At 45.5% G+C, this 19,647-nt stretch overlaps 1 protein-coding gene across 8 annotated transcripts in view; it reads right to left on the reverse strand.

The window, feature by feature from the left end:
* Positions 1-19,647, reverse strand: part of ARHGAP32 (Rho GTPase activating protein 32) — a 259,498-nt gene that overhangs the window by 12,582 nt on the left and 227,269 nt on the right. For all 8 annotated transcript variants that reach the window (XM_080366610.1, XM_080366612.1, XM_080366613.1 and 5 more), the window contains 6 exons: positions 9,942-10,044; positions 6,633-6,777; positions 5,839-5,921; positions 3,385-3,492; positions 2,035-2,180; positions 357-558 (listed from right to left, as the gene is read on the reverse strand). In XM_080366610.1, coding sequence (XP_080222736.1) covers positions 357-558; positions 2,035-2,180; positions 3,385-3,492; positions 5,839-5,921; positions 6,633-6,777; positions 9,942-10,044 — 787 coding nt within the window. The remainder of the gene's footprint in view (positions 1-356; positions 559-2,034; positions 2,181-3,384; positions 3,493-5,838; positions 5,922-6,632; positions 6,778-9,941; positions 10,045-19,647) is intronic.

Genomic DNA, 19,647 nt, shown 5'->3' on the forward strand with positions numbered 1-19,647 from the left:
GTTCCAGGCGCTTAAGTCCTGAAATCTGGAAAACCCCAATGTTTCCAGGTGTTCACCCTGTTGACATTTCTATGTACGTGACTAGTACAGGCATCTACATGCATCACACACAACATGGCTTTTTATACATTTAATGATAACCCTACTAAAAAGGAGGGAGTGGCACTGAAGTCTGGTGGACTTAGCTCAGCCATGTACCTGATGCAAGCTGAATCCTCACAGAGTCCAAAGCAGGTGGAAAATGGGCTACAATATTTTACGTAGGACCAGTGTCAGTCAGTATCGGCAAGTTTTTGCTGTAATCTAAAAAACCAAATGCAGTTCTGACACGTGCTGGAAAGGAAACTTGTCTCTACCTTTCAGATGGGAAGTCTATGACCGTGTGGAATTTCCCCTGTAAAGCTGCAGGGCCTTCTCCCACTTCTATGTATTTGCTGTCTGCCACGATGGGAGAGTTGATCTGGGCTTGTGTCCGTGCCTGCGCCTCCTCCAGCGTGAGCAGCTTTGTGGAAGGAGAGGACACCAGCAGAGACTTGGGCCGTGATAAAGAACTGTGCCCTGTAAGAAAAAACCATGGACAAGAGGGAGAATCAGAAAACAGCAGTACAGATCAAAGCTCTGGGTCTGTGTGTCTGTGTGTCTGTGCTGTGTTTTTCTAGATCTTTGTTATCCCAGCCACTGAAAGATGTCGTCAAAATAGCCATTTTGTCAGAGGTATATTTACAACAAAAAGACCCACGTTCTCATATTTGAGAGCAGCTTAGGGTACTAAAAAAGCAACAAAAAAAAAAAAAAAGGAAGCAGGCAGGTTAGAAATCTTCACTGACATACTTTACTTATGCTTCATCTGCATGCAAAAGTCTGAATCGAGCCGTGTGTCCTGCCCTTGGTCTTTCTACAGCCTGTGCTTGTTTTCGGAGCTGAACATGTAAATCTTTGTAAAAGTAGTTGATGTTGCCTCCTGCCGTTAGGATCTGTTAAGTCAGCTTTGCTGTGCAGAGGAGGCTGCTACAGAGGAGCACGAGGAGCCTGCTGGAAGAGCAGCTGTCTTTTGTTTGCCATCGCTTACAGTGCGAGTATTTATATGATTATTCTCACATGAGTCAAGGGGTGAGGGGGAAGCATGTCCTCGCAGCAACTTCCTGGTTGGTTCCATTCCTACTGCTCTCCTTTCAGCATCACAGCTCTTGTGCAGAGTGCGCAGCGCCTGGTGCGTGTCAGCTGCAAACGCTATCCGGGGTGACGTTTGGGTTCCAGCTGTCTTTGCAATAGCCTTGCCTGGGACGGCTTAAAGCAGGCGGGTACAGGTAACAAGGCACGCTCAGAAAGAGAGGCTCTTGGAAGCACGGAGGAGGATGCTGCCTTGCTGTGGCACAGTATTCCTGCGCTTAGCTATGAAATAGCCTGACCCTTCTCCCTGCCAGTTTTGTGTCAAAGCACATTGAATGCGAATGACCAAGTCATTAAACAATTAGCCGAATTTACATGGTCCATTCTAAGCCTGGATAATCGTTTGGCTGGGATTCTTAGCACGCTTATCTTCCCCTGGCAGAGCTCAGCCTGCTGCGGGCTATTACTGTTCAGCCAAGGTAACCTCTGGCTCCTATTGACTTAAACTCGTCTTCCAGTAGGAAGAAAAGCTGGACTTGGAGGAACTGTGCTAGCCTAAGTAGAGGCAGGACTTGTTCAGAAGCAGGGAGCAGCAAATATACTGGAAAACCAGCTATCTGTACTCCACAGGTGGTGGGAACTAGAAGGGCAGGTTGTCAAAGCAGACGGTACACGCTTAATGCTGCTTAGGAGTAATAATAGCTCGTGGTATCCACGACTGGTTGATCTAACATGCAGAGTAAACTTTCTTCCTGGTGCAACTCTACTTGTTTTCTGAGGAACAGGTATACTTATGGTCTTAGAAGTCTGTCCTCTAGGTTACAGTAAAAACATATTTTAAATGTCTCTGGGGAGGCTCAGATACCCATTAAGCACCTGCTACCTCTTTTGATCAAGGCAAAGCTAGTGGAGGAAGACACGCACCTGCTCCATCACGTATGACTGAGCTGAGTTTGGAACTGAAGAGGACGTCCACGTGGTTCAAGATGAATTCCACAACTACTGACTGGATTCGCACCTCCATGAAGGCAGCTGTTCCGCTGAAGCAGGCGGACTCTATCTGCTTTGATCTGAAGAAGAGGCAGATTAAACGAAACGCTGAAAGCCAGAACACCACGGGAAGGTGCGCTCCTTTGGGTAAGGCTGCGGCACGTGTTGAGCTATTGTGGCTGGTTGCTCACGCAGATGAGACTTTAGGGGCAATTAAGAGACTCTCATCAGCGTCACACAAACAATCACACTGACTGTAGCGACTTAGATCCAGATTTTGAGTTCAGGTTTGAGTCTTACGGAAATGGCAAGAGGAATGCTGGGTCGAGGAGGAGGAGGAGCGTGTGGCAGACCTGGATTGAGGTAAGCACGCTGCACACACAAAGTGGGGAGCTCTTTTGCCAGCCCATTTCCACTACTGTGAATGGTGGCAGTTTAATGCAGTGTCATTGTACAGAGCTCACGGTGGCCTTCTAATGTGATCTTTCCCTCTAGCAGTGAATATCTCCAACTGATCCTGCTCAGCAAGTACCCCAATATTCACAGAAGCAAACTCAAAGAAGAGATCGCTTGACTGCTCATGGGTGAAGTGCTAGAAAGGAGAAAAGGGCTTATACCCTCATTAACTGCACACAGGGGAGCCTGTGACTCGGATTTCTCAGGTTGGTAACAAAGAAGTCCAGAAATCAATACGATACAGGCCAGGGTGAGGTTTTTCTCCTTTTAAATCACACCATTAATTTTTAACTGTCCTATTACGCACATTCAAAACAAATTTTAGGCGACGGATTTATCCACGACCATTTTCATGTTTGAATTTTTGCAGCCAAAAGCTGTCACATGAGCCTCTAAAGACATCCGCTATGGGAAACTGGTGATGCCGCTGACTCAATTTTCCTGGATTATCAAGGGCACACTAGTCTCATCCTACTCAGGAGAGGGGAAATTATCATCTAGAGAAGAGGGGGAAGCCTTCCTTGCCACTACTGAACTGCTGTCAGTGGAACTGCATTGCAGTGAGACAATAATACCAGGGTGCCGCAGGTAACAGCGCGGGGCTATTTCACACCACAATTCAGGAGCTTGTCAGCTGGCCTCAAGCTCCGGCTTAGGAGGACTCCCCATTAGGAATTTTACAGCAGGAGAAGAGCACATTGGATGGGAGAAAGGAAGATTGCGTTCTCAGCTGCTGAAAGTTACGATTTTCTGGAGAACAGGTTCTGACTGTTTTTTATAAATGTAAAAACTTATCTTGTATTAAAATGGGAGGGGGGAAAAAAGTACCTTAGGAGGTTTGGAGCCCAGACGATTGCTAAGTTTTTAGTGTGCATATTTGTGATGGAGCAGTAATCAGCCAGACGAGCTAAGTGTCTCATTAGGAACTCCAGTGTCCTGGAAAACAGGAGATAGGCAAATGTTCAGCACCAATGAGCAAAGCCATGCTGCAATTTACAAAACAAACCCAAGTTCATTATTTTCTTTTGGTTTGACAGCTCACAGAAAAAGATGTTGAACTGTGTACGCTAAGACTGATGGTAAAGTTGCCTTTAGCAAATATAATCACTCTGGGGTGGAGTGAGGACTCAACAAGACGATGGTCAAAGCATCTGCACGCTCAGTCCAAGGGCTGGATCCAGCAAACACTGAGGTGGATGGGAATAATCTAAATGCCACCAGCACTGGATCCAGAAGCAGAGTGCCTGGGAAATTAATCTCTTGCCTACTTTACTGTAACACTGTGCAGCAGAAACACACCCTTTGTGCTGTACACGACAGCACGGCGGTGCTTGTTAGACCGAAGAGGGGAAGGATGTTAACCCTGGTAAGGGGGGAGTATTTATTTAGACACCCCAGGAATCAGCAAATTGTATCCATGTTCTACTTAGGAAATTAATGGCTAGAGGTTTCTAATGGCTAGAAGTTTACAAGGGTAAACTTCAGAGGCTTCTGTTCACAATTAAAAAAAAAAAAGTTTTCTACGTTGCACAGTGCTGTACACCCCCGAGGAAGAGGGAGCACAATGTGGTAACGCTGTATCCTCCTCAGGGCTATTGCCTGGCAGCAGCCCTGGCTGTGTCCACCTCACTGCGTACCCTTTTCTCGCCGGGGGAGGGGACAGGGGTGTGTTTTGGGGCTCAAAATTCCACAGGTGGGCAAGGCCTGAAGTTTCCAGATGGAAACTAAATGGACACCTGCACTTCCCTGCTCCAGCTTACACCACCAAAGGCCGGTTACCTGCAGGGAACCTCTCGTCACAGAGTAGCTGAAAAATAAAGTGTGTTTTCCTTTTCCAAGGAATCCTCAGGAAAGGGGGAGTGCAACAGTCCTGTCCATCTACATCATTTTGCAGCCAGGTATCTCCCACATCCCCTCTTTGGTCTAAGACTAAGACATATGCGGGCATCACAATCTCCAAGTTAAACACGTTTGTTTGCCCCCCAAAATAAGAGTGATTTTATGGAAAAGGTGGAATGCACCAGCAAAAAGTAAATGAAGGAGATAGATACAGTTCATTTTTGAGAAGGCCTTGCCCCCTTAAACAAAATATTACAATTAGTTAATACAAATCACCAGCTATTACACTGATTAATACTATTTAAATAGCAAGTAAGTAGCACACACTAGTTAACCATTATCATTAGTTAAGACTAATGGCTACACTCTAAGTTATTGATATTCAAATAATGTATATTATAATTAGTTATTTATACCACTCAGATATAGCATTGCAATTGTCCAGGTAATCACCAGCCATGATTACAATAAAATATTTATTAGCACAGGTTTTTATAAATAGTTATCAATATCCAGATGACAATCCTCATGTTTTACAAGTGGCCAGCTATACACCACTCGGGACACAGCATCACAACTGGTCCAGCTCATTACAATACTTATTGATATTTAATAACTTTCAACATGCATTGTAATTAGCTATTTATACCAACTGCAAAACATAATTGGTAAAGACTACTTACCATACATCATGATGATACTTAGTTATTAATGCTATTTAAAGAATTATTATAGTGCAGTATTACATTTAGTTATTAATACCAATCACCATACATATTGGTCTAATGCCTTTTTACTGTACCCTGCCGGAATTTTTAATAGTAAAGACCATTAATGTGGTGTTATACGTGGTCAAGACTCATTGCCATATATCATAAATTAGTATTAATAACGAATTAATTTGAATATATTATTATACTCGGTGATTTTTAAGCACCATATTATAATCAGTTATTCTACTAGAGCACTGTTACAATTTGCTAGTTACTATTATTGCTGGGCTGTGTGTGTGGAATTGGAGACAAAATGCACTTGACCAAATTATACTGAAGGGCTGACCCAACTTTTTTGCTACATTTCACTTTTTAAAATTGTTATTCCTAGAGCCGGTATTTTGCCCTCCCTGCTCCGCAATAAAACTGTTTTCTTAGTGGTATCAGCCACTTCTGACCTAACGAGCTTACATTTGCCTCCTATGCATAGTTTCCAAGGAAGTCAAATAGGACTATGCAAAGTTTATAGTGTTTGTCTGGTAAGGAGCTAATTAAAATATAAATCAACTTTATATAGCCACATCAACATTATATAGCCATAAGCCATTTTAATATCCAGAGGCACAGCGCGGCTGCCTTGAGAGGGAAAACTGGAATCAGATCATCTCACTCCTGAAACGCTATCAATAATAAACTGCTGAGCCAGAACCAGAGGAAAGGCTGCACTGACCTGTAGTGGGGAGGGGGCAGCTGCTGGATGACATCATGGATTTTAACCAGCCGTTCTTCGTCTGTAGCAGCAGAAACAGCATCCTGGAACAAGGCAGGGAGGGGTTTAGCTGCAAATAAGACTAGATACCTGCCACAGCATCTTGAACCACGTGGCCAATGTACTGTTTGTTCTTCAGTAGTGAGGTGGGTTGTGTTGCTCATCTCTATCTTCTGAGCGGTGCCTGTCTCTTGGGGACACACCGGCACACAGATAACGTGAGAAAGGCCAAATAAATCAAGATCGGGGCTGCTTTACCGCTTAATTGTACAGAGCTATTCCTTGCAGAGGGCGTTCAGCTCCAAGCAACATTTGCTTCTCACCCCACTCCCATTAGAAATCACTGGGGAATGGCAAGTGATCAGGGAATTATTCCAAAGCATTGTTAGCATCCCAGTCACCTTCTGCTGGGCCCCAGCAGCAGTATGGCGTGGCCCGGGGGGCAAAGGCATGCGCGGGGAAACAGAAAAGCGACCTCACCTCAGGCCTGGGGCCCCAAAAGGGCAGGATGCTACCAGCAGTGGGAATGTGGTGTGCGGGTAGCTGGATTGGGCTGGATTGCTGTTAGGCTGGTAATTTTGGAAACGGGCGCTTCTGATCTCTCTAAAAACCCCAACTCAAGCAGAAGTCAGACAAAGAAAGGTGCGTGGACGCCAGGTTCAGCTTGCTGCGCGATCCTTTTCAGTATTTCTCTGTTCAAACCGCGTCGATGAAGTCGATGAAGTGGAAAGTGAAAGGCATTGCCTTGTACTTACTGAGAACTTCTCGTAGAGTTGATAGGTCAGCAGAGGGTTCGGGAGTTCACGGAAGTACAGTTTGCAGAGGGAGCCCACGCAGTGAATGTCTTGGATGTAAATATCCTTTGTCAAGTCAGGAATCTGCTCGGAGTCAAACTCGTGGCTGGAAATGAGAACAGAAAAATGGGCAAAGGGCTCTGAAAAGGAGGAATGAAAACAAAACCCAACGTAAATTACAGTCAAGAAAAGCAAGGGTTTTGTGATTTACAGGAAAAAAATAAAATACTTAAGTCACCAAAGCCACATGGCCTATGTTTGTGGTGCTGCTAGAGTGGATTTTTCAAAAAAATACTTTTTTTTTTCTTTCTTTCTTTCTAATAAGGCATTTTCAGTTAGATTTACAACCGATTGGCTACTCTGCTACGCCTTTTGCTGCGACAGGGCTTTTCACAAAGTCTCCACAGAATATCTTCCAAGAGCACGAGGGCAATCTGAATACTGAACTCCCACAGGCGGTGACTGGGAGCTGCCTGGAGGAGGACTGCCCGCAGGTCTGAAGGAAAGCTGCCAGGCTCCTTTGCATTTCACAGGCCTGGAAACTGAAATACGATAAAGCAATGCCGAACAGCAGCGCCATCGGCAGCTGCTGCACATGGAAACTAGCGCGCCCAGAAATTCCTTGGGGACAGGCTGGTGAGCTGAGCATGTCTCTGCTACAGGGTGGAGAGAGCCAGGAACCACATGAAGAAGATCCCTGAGCGTTCTCTTGGTTTTCAGAGCGAGAAAAACCAAAATCACAAACATTTATGATAGAAAGGCTGAGCTTCGAAGGCCAAGGGCTGGCTCGCTGCTAGAATATGTGCATGGAAAGTGCTGTTTTATATTAGCAGGGCAGAGCTGCAGGGACCAGCGTGGTGAGTCAGGCCACGGGGAGCAGCAAGAACCTGGCTGCTCTAGCCAAAGCTCAGTTTCCCTACAAGGGGCTTGAAGCCCTAAACCAAACCTGTTTATCCTTGACACAGGGGGTTGTCCTGTCTCCACTACGACCACAACAACACCGGGGGCTCGGTGGCAACATCCCCGGCCTCTCCCCCGGCCAAGCCAGGCGATTCGTAACACAGAACTTCAAGCACGCCTTCAGCACAGCTCAAACGCTGAGCTCGCCGCTCTCTGCCTACAGAACAGCACCAGTTCGTAGCCGTGTCCGAGGCACCAGGCGTGCCCGTAACTGCAGCGGTCAGCCACATATCCCTGAGAGCAGGAAGGGACTCCTTCCCTCCCTGAGACACAAAGCCTGCCTGAGGGAAGCCAGTCACAGAGCAGACAAGGTCTCTACTTTTTCAGATGAGAGGGTGAACACTCCACCCCAGTTCCTCATCCCAAAAGCAGCACAGAAGGAAATAAAGGTTTCCCTTTCCCCCAGCGGACGGACTGCCCGTAGCTGAAACCCTCGTGTTCAGTGTGTACCGCTCCCACAGGCACGTTCTGACTCATCACTTACTCAGATCTGGGAGAGAAACTTGCTTCCTGCACTTGGTTCCGCAGAAGAAGGGAGATCAGGTGAAGGCACCAACCCACCCCACACAAACACACTCAGCCTTGGCTGAAATTCGCTGGCTGTATCCTGCCCTACTCTGGTACTCCAGTATATTTTCCTAGGAATAAATCTCACGACTTGTCAGAGACGTACCCCCACAAATGCAGAATATGGGGTGAAGGAAGGGAAGCCCTGCTACACTCAGCCTTTCTTCTCTCTGCACTGGCAGCTTTGAGACCTACAAGTCACTTCTTTTGACCCCAAAGGAAGATGCTGTTAGTAGAAGAACACAACTTCACAACCTCTCAATAAAAGCCGGAGCCAGAATCCAGGGATAACCAGACCAATTCAACACCCACTCAGTTTTGCCTACCAGCCAAAGAAAGGCGGCTAGGGCACTGCTAAAAGCCAACCTCTGTCCCATGTAAATCTCCCACGTGGAATAAATTCTTTAACTTTCTCTCCAACCAAAAAGCCCTTTAAATCTGGGAGATCCAGAAACTTCTATGTGAAACTTAAGAACAGTGACTCATTTATAAGGATACTGCAGCTCTAGCTTTGAAATAAGCCTAATGATCTGTTTATATAGCTGGAAACTACAGCAATGCAACATGTCCTACATTAACCAAACACTTATGAAAATCTGTAGTGATTTAGATGAAGAGGGACAGTGTCTACAAGTTATGCCATACTCTCCCCCTTCCTTTTGCTTTGGAACATCTCAGAGAACTGAAAAATAGGCTGTCACTTCATCCTCTGAACTGTAAGAGGGAATTACGCCATCGAAGTTTTAGAAAACCATTTTTAAAGCACATTTGGAAAACAGCGAAGGAGAAAATGGTCTTGGCAACACAAAGGGCAAAAATGGACTAGGGCAGCGATTAGAAAGATGGTCCCAGCGCAAGTCATAATAGGGAATTAAAGGGATGTGACTGAAGCAAGGGCAAACATTTTATTCAGCCAAGACTGCTGTGGGCAACAGCTACAATCAGAGTCTTTGGAGCCTGCATATCAAAGCCTCGGGAGCAGATTTTTAAAATGGAACTCACTGTGATGAGAAACAGGATTAAGCTGAACCAGAATAAGCCCATCCCTATGAGGGTTTGTACAGTAACTATACCGGCTCAAACCCGTCCAAAGAGCTTGGGAATAGCTGCTATGAAAAGGATATCCTTCACAGGAAAAATACCCCTTCGCTGCCTCTGTAAGGCCGTGGGCCTAGGATCAACATGGGAATTAGTCACATCCCACCAGGCTCTCTCAGCCCCTTCACAACAGAAAAATGCGTACCAACTGACGGGAGCGAAACCAGCCTCACAAAAGGGCGAGGGCCATTACTGCGAGGAGAACAGCTCCTAAAACACACCTAGCCTTTCCCAGCACGGTGATGCCCCCGTCAAGAACCACGCTTCGCGCGTTACCGATTAATTGCTAACATGCCAGGAGTCCAAAGCAGCGAGAAGGAAATATCAGCTGCTCAAAAGGGCTGCAGGAGCAAGAGAAAACAGGAACAAAACGTGACAGCACAGTGTCACCATGATCCCAGAGCCTGCCGATACCCCATCCTGAAGGAAGACTTCCTGCAAAATGAAGTCTACTGAACAATGCTGTGTCACTCCAGAACGGTGACAAACCCCACGTACTGCCCACTGAACACAGACGGCAACACATGCATCGGAGCTGCTGGAGCGGTCTGCCCCGCTGCAGGCTCCTGCAAACCCAGCCGCTGAACCTCACGCGCGCTTTCGCTCGTCCCCTGCCAACAGGTCAGCCAGACGCGGCGCCCTTACCGTAGTTTCTGGATGTTGGACGCAATCCCAGACAGACGATATATTCCATCCACAATGCCATGTTTCTCAATGAATTCAGTGCAGCTCTTGAGGACCTGGGGGACTAAAGAACAAGTGTTGTCGGTTAGTTGAACATGTTATTAAAGTCCTAGTTCAGGTTGTGGTCTTGTCAGATGCCATAAACTAAGCCCAGCTGGAATACTGCTGCAGTTCTTCCTTAGCGGAGAAGGCCTGTAAGAAATTTAACTTTAGGAGTTGGTGTGGGAACTGGTCAGAGATGTTCTTTGCTTTAAAGAAATGCCAGAATATGAATCAGGTTGAAAAAAGGAAATTCTGGTCAAGCAGAGACAGTGCAGGTGCCATCACAACTCCCACAAGAACTGTGGTGTTAAATTCCATTCCAGAAGAGCTACAAAATTGAGTAAATACTCTCTTTGGCCAAAGACGCCCTTTGTTTTCAAATCTATACAGGATTAACCTATACTGCTTGGTTTAAGCAAATATAAACATTAAGGGGATGCTACTTTCCGCACCAGGGCCAGGAGAAATTTTACAACTCAATGTCTACCGGAGCATGACTGGATTTAGATAGCTACAGGACATAACCACACTCACAGAAACTGCAGACAGACCGGGGTACGACAGAATGGAAAAAGTAAGCCCAGAGGATATAATTAGGTGTCAAGTTAATATTCAAGCTGCTTCACCAACCGATTCCTTCCAGTTGACTTCCCAGCCTCATGCAGCATCCACTGCTGGAGCTATCTGTCCATCCTTGTAAGCTTAAGGAGGAAAAATTACTTTTATAAAAGGGAGATAAAACTGCCCTGAACACAGAAAGCAAATTAGGATTGAGCTCTTGTGAGCATCAGCAATTCCTCACGGAAAAAATGCAGATCCTTGTGGATTCTCCTGTGAGCCACCTTTTTGCTACAGCTCCTATGATGATCTAGATTTATTCTTACATTAGATGCCAGGTCTGATCCATTTGCCATGCGACACAGATTCTGAATAGGTCATGTGGCAAATCCCCTTATATCAAGCAGCAAATGCCATCTGCCAGTCAGTTCTCCTAAGTGCTACTCAACTTAGCTGCTCTGTGCTTTCCCCTCCCCAGCTGCTTCACCGATTTTTTGCTGGCTTGCAGCAAATGTTTGCACGAAAAAGATTCATTTTAAATGGTTCCCTGGAAATCAGCAGGTGCATCCTGGGCTAAGGGCACATCTGCTCCGTGCTCGAGCACAGGACAGAACAAAACCTGTAAATCCACGTGGCACGTCAAGCACACAGGCTCAGCTATAGCAGATGATGCCCTGGATCTGCAATACTCGAAGATACCGAGAGATGGCCAAAGCAAAGCCAGTCAGACTGTGGTGCTACATCAGCAGGCATTTACAGCATCTCGCACCGTCTTCCAAAGCAAGGTGCACGCTCGGGGGCATGCAGAGCCCTCGTACGTTAAGCAATGACATAGGAAGAGCCTCGGGAACCACATGCTGCTTTTTTAGGGGAAGGAAAACCAGCAGAGGTGATCGCCGCCTGCTCTCCCCTGTGGGTGCAGTGGACATTTCAACTGCCATTAAACCAGCCAGAAAACATTGGCAGAAGGAAACGTCAGCATCCGCTCTGATGCTAAAGGCACCTCTCGCAGCCCTGCAAGCTCAGAGCAGCACCGCAACTGCTGGCATCAGGAATCAGCCAGGCACACACTGAGGCATCTGAGCCAGGATAAGCAACAACTTCTCACCGCTGAGTGAATACACATTTGGAGAGCATGTTGGCAAAATGTGCATCCGTCATCCGCAACACCGTCAGCTAAATGTCTGAGAACAGAGCAGGTGGAACAGATGGCCCTAAGCCGTTTCAAAAAACATTTTTGGAGGACAACACACCCCTTTACACAAAAAGATTCAACACCTCTCCAAGAAGAAAGTTTTTGGGGCTGCAAGCAGACAGGGAAGGGGTTTATACCATACTCAAGCAGTCGCCAAAAGGGACTAAAATGTTTTGCGCTGCGGTACAGTGTTAGAAGTGTGACCCAGGTGTAAACTGGTGTAGAAAAGCAGAGAGATGGGAACAGCACTGTCCACGGCAGCACAGGGCTTTTGATGCTGACACAGCTAGCGGTGCCTTCTCTTCTGTGAGGAAAGAGTGCCCTAGGTTGCAAGACATGCTGGACTCATGCTCATTTTAGTTTCACTGAGAACCAAGCAAGACTATGTGAGGTGCCCACGTGCATGCCTCTCCCCACCACCACCCATTACAATAGGTGGGAGGTCACAAATCTCACTGGGGAACTGAACGAGGACACTGGGCTCAGCGCTGCATTAGCAGCACTTCCTTCTGCCAACTGCCCGACTGCAAGAGTCGCAAAGGATGGGGTAAAAGGAGTTTACCCGAGTCTTAGAAGCGTTGTGGCATGATCTGCTAACGCTTAGCTGCAAAATCCCAAATACTGTAATGGTTCATACTGGAATCTCAGTAGGGGTCCCCTCGAAATTAGTAGTACCTGTTGCAATAAATAAATAAGCAAATAAATAAACGGCACATTCCCTGCCTGCCCAGTTCCTACCAGGGAGGTGGGTACCTTCTGAGAAGGGCGATGCACACGCCGCTGGGGAGCCTGCGCAGACAGCTCGCCTGTTTATCCACATACCACGAACGCAGCTGGGACACCCGCCTGCGCTTCCTAACTGAAGGCCTGTGCCACAGGGAGCGAGCGCCGCGTGTTTCCGAGGCCTTATCCTTCTGGGGTTTATCTAGCTGTGTAAACAAACAGCATGGTAAGAATGGTATTTACGTACCAGTTGGGCTGAGCAGCAACCTGTTGTGAGAATGTGAATCGGGTCAAGGGAGAACAGGGGGAAGGCGAGGTATGCAGCACCAACACCACGCTTCCTGAGGTACTTAGTTGTCATGGAAGGTCCTGGGCACAGTCAGAATAATTAACATACACTGAAAAATTCTAGCAGGCTTGTTCTATGCGCTTCCTAATCTGGTTACCAGGACAATCTGTTCTTTAAGCTAAATATATCATGCCAGCACCACAGATATTTTGGGGGAATTCTGCACGGTTGGAGAAGTGACTGAAATTCAGGCAGGGCTATAATTATCCTTGAGGCCCTTTGCTGGAATGGTGACTTGGTTCTTTTGATTTTTGAATGAAGATGAACTTGATAATTACATACGTGTTTAACCTCCCTCTGCCCTTTGAATCCCATGCCCGGTAGCTAAGTATACATTTATATACATATGTATATACACACACGTATGGGGGGAACAGTGTCTACTATCACCAGAATGAAAAGGCAGGATGACAGCACAAGCTAAGACTTAATTTTGTGAACGTGAAGTGTGCCAAGACCGTCACCTACGGTGGCTTTTGACATCACGTTGTGACTTTCTCTTGTCTATTGCATAGATCCCTTTCCTGCTGCAGAGGTGAACTCCTCAGGGTCCAGGTCCTGGTTTTGGCTTCTGCATCCCAACCCAATTACCAGATTTGAGTCAGAAAGGTACCTCAGCTGCATCACAGCAGGAAACTGATGGGAAGTTTCTTCTCGTAGGATGTAGTAGCATCTACGCCAGAATTCTATTAATGTTACAGTTAATTACTGAAGTTTCCTGCAATTACTGACAACCAGACTTGATGACGCATGTGGTTTTATTAACAGCCATAAAGGTACACCTAGCTCAGCACCCCTTTCTGACAACTGCCATGAGCAGGCCACTTTGGGAAGGGCACAAGGCGGGAACAAGCCCAGGGCAACACACAGTGTATTCCTCCAGCCCCAACAACCCTCTGCTCAGGAAACCTCTGTGCCCAGAACGTTTATTAAACCTGTCACACAGCCCTTTCCAGTTCCACATTCCCAGGCAAGTTACAAAAATGTACTAACACTCACTGTTGGGTTTATTCCTTTCCTGAGCAATATGGCCTTCAACCACTGGCTCCAGATAATCTCTTTGCAATGAAGTCAGCCTGCTAAAATCCCCTGGCAGGTGCTATATTTGAACACCCACCTCTTCACGGGAATCTAAGCACTGTACACGTCTCCCGTTCCAAAAATCAATCACCTTCCCTCATTCCCCCCCTCCCTTCGCTGTCTCAAGTAACAGGTAGTTCCAGGAAACACAGCGCAAAAGGCTGGAAATGTGGGCGCATCAACAAAGGAGACCCTAGCATATTTCATCACCGTAGCAGCTGAAGGAATTTATTCAACTCATTCCTGAGCATCTCTCAGCTGGTTTGAAAGGTTTATTGCATCTCCTAGGGCTCGTTAACTGGTTAATTCTTTGCCATTAAGAGGAAGCAGAAGTTTTATGGTTTTCATTCCAAAGCACATTTTGATTCATCTTGAAATCAGGCACATTTCCTTTCCTATCATCTTGGTTTTATTTTTTCCGTTTTAATCTTTTGTAACGTTCCCTCCCCGGGTTTTGGGAGGCTTACTTTTTTTTTTATTATTATTATTATTATTATTTTCTTAGTACGTTACTGGAATCAGAACTATTTGTTCAGCCTGGGGAACGAGGCCTCCCATCAAGCTCCCCTCTAGCACTGTCGTTTTCACAATATTACAGCAATAAGGTGAACTGTCACGCAAGCCAGGCCTTTTGGCTGGTTAATGGACCGGCGCACGCTGCAATGCAGCTGCTCAGCTGAATTCCACACATAGCAAACAACCGTGGAAAGCTAAACCTGCAGCCCTGCAGGACCAAGGGAAACAAAACAAAACATCCCGAGCGCCACTCCGAACCGCCTAAGCAAAGGTGATAACCATGGCTATCAAGTACATGTAACGATACTTAGGGACCAGACCAAAACAGAACCAAGCAAAGCAACGTAACAGAAGCTTAAGGGCTATGTTTTGAGCCACAAGAATAGAACTTGAAACAGTCACCCACAAGATGACATTTAGGCTGAGGCAGATCACTCTTTAATTGTCCAGGCTGCACTAAGCAGTGAGGAAGGAAGGGCACATGCAGAGGATAAAGCGCCCCGAGAACACCCAGTACAACAAAAAAGGTGCGAACTGCATCACGAATGTGTCCCCTTCTTGAAATTTTGTGCCTAGCTGAGGCTCCGACAACTTCTAGACAGCTGAAATTAGTCAAATAAATCCCGTCTCCCTTGCCATATTAATGCATGGTTACGTAAAAACCTAACAATTAATATCCTCACCTGAAGAAATACAGTTGCTTTTACCCCAATCATTCTTCCTATTTTTAGCTCCATTTCGCAAAAACTCATCCAAGTATTTCATAAAAAAAAAAAAAACAACCAACCAACAAACTAAAAACAGTAAAAACCACTGTAATAATTCAGACTAACTTCTACCGGAAACCTCTTTTCAAAGTACTCATTTCTGAAACTCCTTCCTCCACCTGGCAGTGACAGTTACACAGGAGGTGTAAACCAGCATGGGACAGAGGGGTTAAAGATTTCCTTTTTATCGCTCTATAGGAAGCTCCCTGCCACCCAGCCAGTCACCTGCACGTGTCATTTTCCAATCATGCAGACCCCACCATCCCCTGCACGTTCATAAAAAGACTCAAATGTTAAGAGATTCTCTTCTAAGGGCTTTTATCTCACTCCTAAATCCACATCCTCACATTCAAATCACCAGGAGCGAGAAAGAAGCCCAAGGCCAACCAAACAGCAAGCTTCCTTCCAGATGCTGTCTTCCCGATTTCCAAGTGACCCACATTAAATTTACTTATGCTGTTGATGAGTTGCATAAAGCCCGAGCCTGCTATCACAAGCTGCACTATTTCCTGGTAACATGCAACGTTTTTATCTGAAGTGTGACTTTTGCACTTGGGAAAGTGCAATAATGGAAGAGGGGCCATAAACCACGAGTTGGTTCCCAGCGCAGATACCACGCAGCGCCCGGCTGTGGGATCGGCCTCTGGCACCGGACTCTGCTTTTTAAGACCGGACTTTTTTGTTACGGCAGCTTATGCGTGAACTGTGTGAAAACAAAGTGCAAAGTTCAAGCCTGAGAAACATAAATTCCACTGTGTTGCATCAGGCTAGGAAGGTAGATAACCACGTTTTTCAAGCCCTGTGAGACCAGCAACATTCTCAGTGTTGTGGGTATGTCTGCACTAGGGCACTTTGGCACTCCAGGACTGCAAGTGGTACCTCCTACACCGGTACCACAGGCTGGAGCCTCTGCAGAATACATCCATCTCCTGGGCTCTACCCACCTAACTCTCGGGGGATGGCTTTGTTTTTAATACAAAATACTCACAAACGGAATAAAGATACTACTAGTGCATTCATATTTGGACTGTGTGCTAGTGCTTTCTGTTTAGATCAATCACACAACTTTTACAGTAAGATGAGCAGGGGGAAAAAAGCATCCCCCTTGTTAAGAGTGGAGGGATAAGAGCATGAGCAATTCCTGTATGGACTGCAACATTTTCTCTCATGTTTGTTCCCCCTACAGCTGTAGTGTTTCGAAATGCAAATTAATTTTCAACTCCCTGCTGTCCTCTGGGTCACTCAGGCACAAAGAATTTCTCTTCTCACAGCTGCAGGCAGGGTAAAAAAGAAGGGGAGAGAAGAAATGTCTCTTTTCTTAACTGCAAGCTTGTATTGCCTGCTCAGTGATCCCCTTCTGCAAGTACTTCCCCCAAACAAGTAATTCTCCACGGGGACCCCATGTACCTCTTTGTAATGCTAACCCCGTACCCCATAATCTTGAGTTCCAGCTATTCAGAGGGCAGATGGTGAAGCAATAACAGTGCCTGTTATGTTTGGAAATTTGCCCAAAATAGCTAAAAACTATTGGCCTTTGAAAGTATCAACTTGTGCTCAACTAGTTTGTGTAGCAGAGAACGCATCTGCACGAAGCAGAATATTCTCTGCTCATCTGCAATTTGGGTCAACTATCACTCTTTTTTTGAGGCCGCTGGATCCGTCTTTTATGTTACACGAGGCTGTGTGTGCAGAGGCACATACTACCAGGTCAGGAGAAACATTTAGGCACCTAAAACATGCAGGCTTTTCACCATTTACAGAAATGCACCAGTGAATTCGGCACCATTCAGTTTCTGCAATGTCTGACATGTTTAGATCTGCTGAAATTATGCAAACCCAACCAAGAACCAGAATAAATCCAGGGGAAACATACAGAGAGGTTTACTCATTTCCTACAGACATTCACAAAGCTACTCTGGATCTAGCATGCCACTCAAAGTTAACACTTGAGTAAATACTTTTTAATGTTTATACCACGCTCTTTATCTTCCAAGTACTTCACAAGTATTAGAAACTTACCCTTGTGGCACTTTGGGGGCAGATACAGATTATTAGTTTGATTTTACAAGCACGGAGATAGAACAGGAGATATCAAACAAGTTCCCCGAGGCCACGAAAAGCGTGTGAGAGATGGGGTTTGAGCTTGCGAGTGCCCAGCTCACTGGCCAGAACTTCTGACTACAGCTTAGGTCACTGATTGCCCAACCCCTTTGGAGATAGATTTTGATTTAAAAAAAAATTACTATATATTGTTAAGTACTGAAAGGCAACTGGTTTTGGCACGTCTGAGGCCGACTGGTTTCAATATATTGCCTGTCTCCTGAAAAAAGGGAGCCAAATGAAGTAACGGCCAGCAGGATGAATGGAAGCGAATGGCTAATATTATCCATGAGCTCAAAGGGGCTGTTAAATCACAGCAGCCCCACCGAGTTACTGCCCCAGAATGCAACTTTACAACTGTTCTTTCCCCCGTTCACACTGTGTGTGCGCCGAACTGTAGCAAACATGGACTCAGATGCAAGTGAAAATGCTGAGACAGACCAGTATTCCTTCACTGCGTAACATAAGCAGGAAATGATAACGGATTATAAGAATTGGGGACGGTCAGTTTGGGCTCCAACATGCAAGGCAAACCAGTAAGAGAATGTGCTAAATTCTCCCCTTTACTAATGACATCTCAAGCACAAAAATAAAACACTTGGGGAGCAGGAAAAGTTTAATATATCTCTATGGCATGCAGTTTATAAACAACTTTTAAAGTTTCAAGTACTGGGAAAAAAAATACTGATGGAAACCCATGTCCTCCCTATCTAAAGGCAGCTGTCTCCTGAACTCGTTCCTGGCCATGGACAGACCAGTTACATTTTCTTGTTAACCAAGTAAAATATTCCGGTGTAGGATTTGCCCTTTCACTACTGGCTGTGTACTACACAATTAAGTTTCAGTTTTCTCAACAGGACCATAGCACACAGAAAAATCCCATTAAGGGAGGCAGAACCTGAGGATTTCTGGTTTCCTCCATACCTGTGTTAGGTAGGCTTGCCAGAAAACATGATACAGCCACTGATTTGCGAGCAGTAGCCCTGTACATGAATCCTCCACTTGCCGTGTGTTTTATTTATGGCTCTCTCTCCCCACATATCAAGGAGAGCATTACAAAAAGTATTGGATAAGCAAGGATACATGATTTTTCCTGTTGTACCAATGGAGAAGTTAGTATCCACTTGTTTCTTTAAAAAAAACCCACCTATATTATGGCAGATGGAGTGAACCACCTTCCAGATATACCCATCTGCTTGGAGAACTGCTAGATGCCTAACAGTAAAGGAGATGAATCCTACTTTCAAGGACTTGCCCAAAGTCACACAAGAAATGTCTTGGCAGAAAAAAGAATTGCAAACAAATCCTTCAACACTCAGATTTATGCCCTAATCATTGACTCCTTTAGGCATCTAGATGCTTAAAAATAGAGACAAAAGTAAAAGCAGGATGCCAGATCTGAACCTACCTGGAGGTTTGAAACTTTTTAGTTCTCATTCCAACTTGTCAGCTTGGAATACTCCGAAAATACCTATTAAAGGTACAAAAACGCCCCAAGAGTTCATTCAGAGAATGACCCATCTAATATAAACCTTCAGCCTCACCCACAGCCAACACTCTCCTCAGCCCATTGTAACAACTATGGCCAATTTCATCATTCTGATCTAAATAGGACGGCTAACACACACAGCCTACCTTTTCCGTGCAGCAGTTCAATAAACCTTTGTGTAAGAACAAGAAGTTATTGCTTAAACAAATCTATTGATGTGGTTGCCAGCATTCAAGTCATAACAATTCCAAGCATACTTGGGGAACTACACTCGGGGGTTGCTGTACTGCCACGTAACTATTTGCTGCTTGAACTGCAGCGGGCGCAGGTAAAGCTTGAGGATCTACTTCTGATGGAAGCTCTGCAAATGCGAAAAAGTCTTTCTGAAGCAAAAATCTTGGGAGCAAAGCAGTTCCCTAGCACATGGCGAGCAGGGGTTTCACCTGGGCCTTTGGAACATAAGATGGAAGTGCTTGTATTTCAGGGGCTGCCTTGTTTTCCCAGTTAAAAATAGTATTTAAAGGAAGGAAGGGGAAAAGAAACAATTCTGTAAATATTTATTTGATTTTTCAGCAAAGTTTGCTTTATTTCTTGGTTTGTCATGTTCGATTTTGTTCTGCAGCAGTAAGAGAGGGAGTGGAAACTGGTTAGATTTACTCTCTAAGAGTTAAAATACCAAGAAAAACTAACATTAATAAGTATGTAAGACTCAGCTGCCCTGAATTCCAAATCAAGGCTTCCTTCACAGATGGCAAAGACCCAAAGCCAGCCAGGCAGGCTTTTATTATAACGAAAATTATTAGCTAGTAAAAGGGACTCCTCACATTAATATTAGGACTGAAGAGATG

Source organism: Falco punctatus, assembly GCF_963210335.1.
Source record: "Falco punctatus genome assembly, chromosome: 16".
NCBI classification, from domain to species: domain Eukaryota; kingdom Metazoa; phylum Chordata; class Aves; order Falconiformes; family Falconidae; genus Falco; species Falco punctatus.